The 9,801-nt window shown below is 47.5% G+C and overlaps 1 protein-coding gene across 1 annotated transcript in view; it reads left to right on the plus strand.

The window, feature by feature from the left end:
* Positions 1-9,155, plus strand: part of PLPP2 (phospholipid phosphatase 2) — a 31,639-nt gene extending 22,484 nt beyond the window's left edge. The window contains exons 3-6 of the mRNA XM_063290911.1: positions 1,190-1,467; positions 4,251-4,308; positions 5,834-6,010; positions 8,133-9,155. Coding sequence (XP_063146981.1) covers positions 1,190-1,467; positions 4,251-4,308; positions 5,834-6,010; positions 8,133-8,270 — 651 coding nt within the window. The 3' untranslated portion in view covers positions 8,271-9,155. The remainder of the gene's footprint in view (positions 1-1,189; positions 1,468-4,250; positions 4,309-5,833; positions 6,011-8,132) is intronic.
* Positions 9,156-9,801: the final 646 nt, after the last annotated feature.

The raw sequence follows: 9,801 nt of genomic DNA on the forward strand, positions 1-9,801 counted from the left end.
CAGTGTGGCTGAACAGCCTATTCAGCCTCGGCTTACGACCGTTCATTTAACGACAGTCCAAAGTTACGACAGCCTTGGAATGGCTGCCTGTAAAGCACTTTTGAGTGTCACAAAATGTCACACCACCCCCCTGCAGTCACATGATCATATTTCGGGCACTTGGCAACTGGCTTGCATTTATGACCGGTTGCAGCGTCCTGCGGTCACATGAACATGTTTTGCAACGTTTTTTGCTGTTTTCCGGCAAAAACCACCCATTGGGGAAGCTGGATTCACTTAATGACTACGCTGATTTGCTTAACAAGCATCGTAAAAATGGTCGTAAAATTGGGTCTGGTCACATGGTGACTCAACTTACGACCGCAAGGACTTACGATTGGGAAATTCTGGTCCCAATTGTGGTCGTAAGTCGAGGACTACCCGTAAAGTAGTTTGGCTCAGATTTGTACTGGAAAAGCTTTGGATGGAAATTATCCTTCTGTTTTCCCAGTACTGACTGGGTTGGTGGGTTCACACAATGCAGAATCCCCTGCCGTGGACCCAGTTCAGCGTATGGGATGAACCAGAGCTGAGAGCGGGGCTTAGAACCTTGCTAATTTAATACAGGCATACCTCGCTTTATTGCGCTTTGCAGATATTGCGTTGTTGTTTTTTTACAAATTGAAGGTTACCACATTTGTTCACTTCGGATCACGTTTTGGTAACCCTCGCAGTATTTCAAACATTTTCATTATTATGATTAGTCAGATGACGATTAGCATTTTTTAGCAATAAAGTATTTTTAATTAAGGAACGTGCTTTGTTTCTTTAGACATACAGAGTGGTTGTATATGAGATAGACAGCGGAGAAATACTGTAAATAAATAAATAAAGCTATTGCACACTTAATAGGCTATAGTCTATAGTGGAAATGTAACTTTTATACGCGCTGGGAAACCAAAAGATTCATCTGACTCGCTTTATGGCGATACTCGCCTTATGGCGGAGGTCAGGAACCGAACCCGCAATATATCCGAGGTATGCCTGCCCCACCTTGGTCCTTTTTGCATCTGAGAATTCACAGATGCGCCCCCAGCCGTGGGAGTTCCGCGGATGGCTTGGGGCCAGCTGTTTTGGGGTGGAAATTGAGAAGGGATGGTGTATGGACGTCCCCGCAGCTTTTCCTCTCACCGTTTCCTCTACTTGCTAGATTTCAGCCGGCGAGGCGTACCTGGTCTACAAAGAGCGGCTGTATTCTCGCTCCCAGTTTAACAATTATCTGGCTGCCCTGTATAAAGTTGTTGGGACGTTCCTGTTTGGCAGTGCCGTCAGCCAGTCGCTGACCGACTTGGCGAAGTACATGATCGGGCGTCTGCGGCCCAATTTCCTGGCGGTCTGTCAGCCTGACTGGACAAAAGTGAATTGCTCGGTTTACGTCCAGGTGGAAGACGTGTGCCAGGGCAACGCCAGAGACATCACAGAATCCAGGTAAGCTCAATACCGATGGAAATATTTATTCCTGCAAGTAACCTGACAAAAAAATCTCGCTCATCTCCTTCCATACTGCATTTGCATATTCCGTATTGCTTCCATATTGCAGTGGAACATAACCCTTCAGTGAAATCTTGCTCTGGGGAAAACAGGTCCTCGTTTAGCAACCGCAATTGGGACTGGCAACTTAGTCGTTAAGTGAAACCACAGCTGTGCTTCCTATCTGCCTTCAGCTTTCCTTTGCTTTACAGACCTGCAAAGGTTGTAAATGCAAGGATTTTTTGTAAAGTTACGTTTTCGTCACCATTGTAACTGTGAATGGTGGCTAAACGAGGCAGTCACTGAAGGAGGGCTCCCTGCATCCATAATTAACCATCGTTAACTATGCCCAGAGTCGTTGCGTACGAGATGGGCGGCAGAGAAATTTGATAAATAAATAAATAAACTGTGGAATCCTTGGTGCTCTCTGAGCTTGATTGTTTGCTTGCAGACATTTCATTACCTGGCTAGGTGACATCATCAGTACAAGGGAGGGTGGGGTTGGCACCCTGTTTATATACACAGTTTGCCCTGCCAGTGTTGGTGGGGTACAGTTTTCTCCTTGGTAGTTCCTTGATTAGGCTGTTGTTTACCACTTTATTGTTTGTCTGGTGTTAATCCTGGTGTTAATCATTGCTTATCTTGGATGTGGATTGCCGGCATGGAGGAGTTCTGGTCTTTTTGTTTCCTTTTTAGCTTTTTTATAGTCTCTCCTGATTAACCATTTTATTGCCTCTTTTATCATCTCTTTTAATTAACCATTTTTTAAAAATTCCTTTGAGTCAGTTTTGACTCCTGGCGACTGCCTGGACAAGTCCCTGCAGTTCCTTGGCAAGATTTCAGGAGAGGTTTGCCATTGCCTGCTTCCTAGGGCTGAGAGAGAATGAGTGGCCCAAGGTCTCCCAGCTGGCTTCGTGCCTAAAGCAGGACTAGAACTCGCAGTCTCCCAGTTTTTAGCCTGGTGCCTTATCCACTATACCAAACTGACTCTTTTAATCAATGTCCGTAAAATTGTGAAGATTTACTCACTCAAAGGCCACATGTGTTATTATTTGTGTCCAGCTGGGTCATTGGTGTGACAATGTCGTTACCCAAAGGCCATTCTCACCAGGTGGACCAGACAGGAAACACGACCAGATGAGCTAATTCTACTTTATTGTAAAGCTACATTAACAGAATCTTGCAAGTCTGAAAAGCCAAATCTCCCGCTGTCTCCTTTACAGCCCAAGGAACTAGGGAAGGTCCCTTCTGAGCCTCTTTCCCCACCCATTATGCAGCTGTGGGCTCCTCCCTCTCTTATCTGACCATTCCCTAGGCAGCATCTCTTCCCCTCATCTCCCAAGGTCTTTCCCACCTACCATTACATGACAAACATCGCAGCAGAAATTGGGTCAGCGTACAAAGTTCACTTCATCCCAGTCTGCTAAAAGGAGGTTTCCGTTTAACATCACCCAAGGGGGAAGAATATGCAAAAGGACAAACTATTTCCAGAACAGATGAAGAGGAATCGAAACTGAATTTTCTGGCAAGTCTGAAATCAATACAGCTATAAACAGATGATGGTGGTAATAGTTAACAGGAAACAGTCAACAATTAATTGATAATGATTCATAATAGTTAATGAATAAAGAGGATTCAATATAGGTCCTAACAATGAATGATTAAAGAACCCCTGCATCTGTATTTATTGATATGCTGTCATAAAGGATTTCTGAACTGAGCAAAGGATGGATTAGATGATCTCCAGGCTCCCTTTCAATCCTTCCATTCTCGGAGCTTTCTAATGTTTCCCTCATTTCCCAGGCTTAAAGCATGTTCTTCTAACAGTCTGCGTAATTTTTCCAAGGTCATCTGGGTGACTCTCCAACCTTCCCGTAATAAGGGAAGCTGAGAATCTGCAGAAAAACTTGAAGAAGAAATGCAAAATAAACATCAGTTCGGCCCTGGGAAAGACGGGGGGGTGGGTGAGAAAGTAAAGACTGCCCTGCCTTGATTCTCTTTGGTATAAGAGGGGACAAAGGGAAATTCTGTCAGGCTTTCAAAATTCTGTTGTTATATCCCATAAGATTAAAGGAAATGTCTTGTACAGGTAGTCCTCGCTTAACGACCGTTTGTTTAGTGACTGTCTGGAGTTACGACAGCACTAAAAATCACTTGTGACCGTTTCTTTGCAATTATGACCATTGCAGCATCCCCGCAGTCATGTGATCGCGATTTGGGCTTTTGGCAACCGTTGCACATTTACGAAGGTTGTAGAATCCCTCAGTCATGTGATCGCCATTTTTGACCTTCCCAGTGGCTTCCGAAAAGCAAAATCAACAGGGAACCATGTGATTCGCTTAACGACCATGTGGTTCGCTTAATGGCCATGGTGATTCGCTTAATGACAGCCACAAAAAGGTTGTAAAATTGGATTTGATTTGTTTAACAACTGCATTGCTTAGCAACCTAAATTCCAGTCCCAATTGTTTTTATTTATTTTATTTAATTATTCAATTTATATTGCCGCCCATCTCAAACCAGTGACTGGGTGGCTAATTCTGGTCATTAAGCGAGGACTACCTGTAATCCTTGCACCTTTTCCATCTAAGAACTTTTATTAAAAGGCAGAAGCTGAAGCTGTATCTGCTTCAGAAGAACAGCAACTTCGCTGTGAGCTCTCCTGCTTGAGAATTTTGGCATCCTCTGTTCAGTACCAGCCCACCATATATTTTTTTCCCCCTTTTTTCTTCTCTTTCTAGATTATCATTCTATTCTGGACATTCTTCGTTTGGGATGTACTGCATGATGTTTTTAGCGGTGAGTGAGTGAATCGCGGGGTTCAAATGGGATCTCTGCGTTGCCAGGGGGAGGGAGGCAAAGCTGGCTGGGTGCTGCTTTAGGGACCTAAGGACCCAGGGATGCTTGGAGCCCCAAGGATGGGGAGGGAGAGATTGGAGAGATCGACCAAGGATTTGCAGGGTGCAGCCAGCATTCCCCCAGACCGGGAAGAGATCTGGATTCAGTCCCACAAGTTCCTAGTTCTTTAAAAATAAAATTATAAACACTTAAAAAAAAATTAGGTACAGAGGTCCTGCTTTCCTTGCCTAAAGGCCTTCTCTGCCTAAATTCTGACTTGCCAATACCACTCGGAGCAGCAAAGGTGGACCCAGGATCCAACTTATATAATAACTGGTTTCATGTTTAGCCCCGGTCAGTTAAGGGGTTAGCAGATTGTGTGAATCAAGCCTTGATTTTAATAACCAGGAACACAGGGGTCTGTCTTTATTTTCTGTCAAAGAGACCCAACTTCAAGGCCCATCTGCTACTTGGCATTTGAAGGTCCCCTTTCAGTATTCCCAGGGAGGGCTGGAAATGCGGAGAACCACTGCTAATCAATCTACAGACAAGATTGAGGAAGGTGGGCTAATGATCTGAGTCAGTGACTGGTTCATCTCTAACCAGATCCGTGAAAGTGGCTGCATCCACACAACCTATTCAACTTGGTTAATTTTCCGTATATGCCTTTGTGTATCGGGCAAAGGCAGCCATGTGGTCAGCACATCATGCAATTAGAGATCATGGGTTAATTCAATCAGCCGATGAAGGGTGCTGTGCGAACACAGCCACCAAGTTCCTTCTTGTGAGCGCAGACAATTTGATTAGCAGAAGTTAAGGGTTTTCCTGGTTCTACCATTTCAGAATGCAATGTTTGGGGTCAGAAGCTGGGGTGGGGGGCAAGATTCTATCCTTGAATATGCACCTCCCTGAATGAATTTCCCAGAACTTTAACGGGAAGCACGTTCCCCCATTCAGCAGCAGAATCCGTAGTTCAGTTGCAGAGTGCCAGTTTTGCCCGCTGAAGGCGGTCATTTCTGGATTTCTGACTTTCGTAATCAATGGAAAAGGAACGGAGTGGGGCGCCAGCAGTAGGCATGTTCCCACAACGGGCTTACTAACAAAGTCAGCTAAAAAACCACTCAGCAGCTGCCTCGGTGACAGGGGCCAAAGTTTGATTAACTTTTAAATTTTGTTTAAAATGGGGGCGGGGGGGGGGAGAACATTGCATGGTTATTTGTTTGTTTGTTTCTTTACTTCATTTATTTATTTTATTTGCTGGCTTGCTTTATTTATATGCCACCTTATTCCCCGTGGCCTCACTGGGCAAACCCAGCACTTGGGTTTCATTTAGGAGTTGAAGCATCAGCAGAATTAATTCAGGCACCAGATTCAGCCTTGTGGTGTGTTGGAAGACTTTCTCTTAACAGGGTCTCTGTCCTCTGGCAGAGTGATGCAGTGATTTCCATCTCCCTCCTTTCTCACGTTCTGCCCTCTTTGGTTCCAGCTTTACGTTCAGGCCCGCCTGGTTGGCAGATGCGCCCGGCTGCTGCGCCCGACTATCCAGTTCTTTCTCCTCTCCTTCGCCATCTACGTGGGCTACAGCCGGGTGTCGGACTACAAACACCACTGGAGCGATGTGTTGGTCGGCCTCCTGCAGGGAGCACTGATTGCTGTCCTTACTGTAAGCAAAGTGGTGGTAGCAGAGCGGGAAACTTCACTGATCCCCCTGGTGTCCCCTTCTCATTCTCTGGATAAGTGTCTTCCAGCCAAACTTTGGCCCAGGAATTGCTGGTTGGTCCCCTTTCCCTCTGCATTCAGCCCCACTCACCCTTCAAAAATGGATTTTTGGCCCAACACATTCTCTGACTTCTCAGGAGTGGGCTTATCCTGGGATAGCATTTTATTTATTTATTTATTTATTATTAAATTCATGCACCGCCCATCTCACTATAAAAGTGATTCTGGGTGGCTTACAAATAAAAGTTATGAAACCATTATAAAAGTAGAAAAATAGAAGCAGCAGCATCCCTTTGGGGAGGGCCAGACCTTTCCCTGGCACAACAAGGGCAAAAAAGGACAGCAGGAATCGGGAAGCAAACTGCGTTGGGGTTTTACATTTCGTTAAAATGAAAGTAATGAAAGAGCTAGGATTAGGGTGTGCTAAACAGTTCAAATTCAAAACCCCTTGTTTTTAATTGCAGAGCTGCTGTTGAGAGGGCAGCGTGGGCTGTTTGGAGCATTTGGGAAATGCTCAAAGTTCAAAAATCTCAATTTCGAGGATAGAGCAATTTTGTTTGAGCTCAGCACATGTTAAGATGGTGGGCGCAGCCTGTTTTGCACTCAGAGGGTTGTTTTACTCGTGACATGGGACGTTTCACACTCAACAATTCAACTGGGACTCACCAAGGCTTTGGAAGGGGTATTCCATGGTTCCCGCTGGACCCCAGATTGTACATTCCTTGTCCTGCCCAGCCCCTCTTAGCCAGCTTCCACTTCATTGGTCCAATGTCTGTAAACATTCTCTGACCTCACCATGGCTCAGCCAATGGGATTTGCTCACCGGGTCAGTTCCACATCACTGCTCTGCCTGGACTTTACCATCAGCGCTGCAAAGTCAACCTGACCCCCTCCAGATATGGGACTCCACTTTTCTGGATCTTCTGCAACAGTGGAGCTGGCCAAGCCCCCACATCTGGAGGTGCCCAGCTGGGAGCCGGTTCTTCCCGGCCAGTTTAAGGGGGTGTTGGCTTGTGCGGCTGGAGAGGGGCTCCGAAAAGTAGCAAGGGCTCCCCCCACATCTCCTCCCTGCACTCTGCCCACTGAGGCACCTGGCCCACGGGGTCTCTGCCCCTCTCCTGCACCGCCCCTTCTCCACCCCTGGCTGGGCCAGTGGGTGCCCAAACCTCCTCCTCTCCAGGACAAGGGGGCATCGGAGGAGAGCAGGAGGTGTGAGCGACAGAGACCAGGACTGTCCTCCAGCAGCCAGGGGGCCCGGAGGGGGAGCACGGCCCTCCTGCCTGCTGGACTGGGGGTCCAATGCGGCCCTGGGCAAGGAGTCTCCTCTCCAGGCCTTGGGGACGGGCAGGACAGGCGGACTACACGGGGTGGCGGGGGGGCAGCAGAGTGGCCCAGGGGCCTCTCACCTTGCCACATCTTGGCAGATAAAGGACCTGGCCCAGATCCTGCATGTGGGTATGTGCAGATGCAAACATAAGCATGAGAGAGGAGGCTGTGAGTATCAGAGACAAGGGCTTTGCTGGTTTTGTTCAGCTGCCTTGTGGCATCGGCCCAGAGACCAAGGGGGGCTTCCACTCGGCCTAGCCCTGACTTCTCCAGAATGAAAAGCTTCCTTTGATTCTGGGGGTCAAAAGAGGGGGGAGGACGTGGCTGTGACGTGGCCACGCGTGGCTGGGACTCATGGAACAGCTCTTCTTCCTTCGGACGTTTATTTCAATGGCCCTCTTGGCCCTGGGGCTGCCGCCAATCTGCCCAATGCCCAGCCGTGCCAAGTCACCCCACTGCCCAGGCCAGACACCCCTCCCCATGATGCCCTGTGGCCCTGGGCCCCCTCCATTGCCCCTAGCAAGCCCACCATTCCCCATTTGCTGTGAGGGCACTGAGGCAGGGAAGGCGTGCATTAAAACATCTCCTTTTCCCAGAATCCCCCTGCAGTGTTAATCCATGGCCCCATGTAATTGGGGCTCCAAGCCTGTGTTGCCCTTCTTCAGACTGCCCCAAGCTCTTCTCCCTGCAGCCGCTGCCGCATCTCCGCCGTCTTCTCATTCGAGCCCCCTTTTTCACAGGTCCGCTACATCTCCGACTTCTTCAAACAGAGGCCCGTGACGCCGTGTGCCGAAACAGACCTGGGGCGCAAGCCCAGCATCCCCCTGCCGCTGAGCGAGTCCGAATGCAACCACTGCAACTACCGGGTGTCCGTGTGAGCGGGGCGATTATGAGTGGATTTGATTTGAGTGGTGAGCACATCCCTGCCTTTAATGGGGAAGCGCTTCCTCTCCGCGAGCATTTCTACCTTCCATTGGGACTTGTCCAATGAAGAGGAGGAACAGCGGGACGTTTTTTCCTTTCGTTCTTCTTTTTCGGTTGTTTTTAAGTGGTTGTTTTGTACCATGCCCGATGCTACTGCACAATGCCTTTGTCACTTGAGAATGCCTGCCTCACCGACCCATAAGCCAAGGACTGGGACAGAATCCAAACATTTTCACACTTGAGGTCTGTTGCTAAGCACCTTCTGGACAAACACTTTCCGTGCGGGGTAAATAGCACATGTGTTTATGTTCAGCTTGACAGCCAGCTTTTTATCTGGACTTCGCCCTCGTGCCTTTAACACCAGCTTGCTTTGCAAATGTTAGTGGGTATCTGATCGTTCTCGCTCCCCAGAAGCGAGGAAGGATTCACGAGCGCTTCTGCCCATCATGCGGACAAGCAAAGATCCAAAAGTAGGTAGGGTGTTTTTAACACCCTTTTTGTTGCTTTAATTTCCCTCGTATGTGGGTACGATTCTTAGGTGCCAGATGGGAACCATTGGGGGCTCGTGCCAGAATGCAGACAGACCCCCTGAAATGAGGTTCCGTGCAGAACGTTTGCTCCTTAGAAAGCAAATTGCGACCCGGTCAATATCTTAAAACTGAGCCCACGATGGGATACCAGAAGTCCCAGGACTGGGCGTGAACGATGATTTTTGAACTGCTAAACTGGGGGTACTCCCTCTCTGATGCCAAGCAAAGTTTTTGTACTTTGGATTTTTGTTTTTCCAGTTGGTAAAATTGAGAAAAAATTAATAAAACTGAAATGGACTTTTTAAGTAACTACAGACATCTTTTTGTTGTTGTTTTTGCTGCTGCTGCTGCTGCTGATGATGATATTTTCCCCAAAGCTTTGAAGTTCAAAATGCTAGCTGTGTTGATGGGAAAACTCCAGATTACGGGCTTTTAGTGCTACACCAAGAGAGAACAAGTGCACTTAAGCTATTTTAACAGCATGGATTTCTAAGTGGAGGTTAACATTTTGGGCTTGAATGCATGTATTTCCTGCCCACGGTGGCGAGGGATGTGGATTGAAGGGGCACGTTGTTTGAAAAAGTTTTCACCCTTTCAAGGCTTTGTCAAAGCAACTCTTATTCAGGTGGGCTGTTATGAATCCAGATGCATCCAGGAAGGCCAGTACGAATTTCAAACCATTTCCTGCCCACCCACCTTTCAAAGAGAAAAGAAAAATCTAATAAAAACAGGCAGGGTACAAAGTCTGACAAAGCAGATATCAATTCAAGGGAAATTCCCCTCATCTAGGGAAAGGATGTCTTCTGAAGTAGGAAGGCCTTAAAATCAACGGAGAGAATGCCTTCTTTTCCCCAGGCAGAGAGTTCCATGGGGAGCAGCTACTTAAAAGTTTTTTTCATTGTTTCTCTTTAATTTACTGACATTTATATGCTGCCCCGGGACGCGGTGGCGCTGC

This window comes from Candoia aspera, chromosome 1 (genome assembly GCF_035149785.1).
Source record: "Candoia aspera isolate rCanAsp1 chromosome 1, rCanAsp1.hap2, whole genome shotgun sequence".
Classification (NCBI taxonomy): Eukaryota; Metazoa; Chordata; class Lepidosauria; order Squamata; family Boidae; genus Candoia; species Candoia aspera.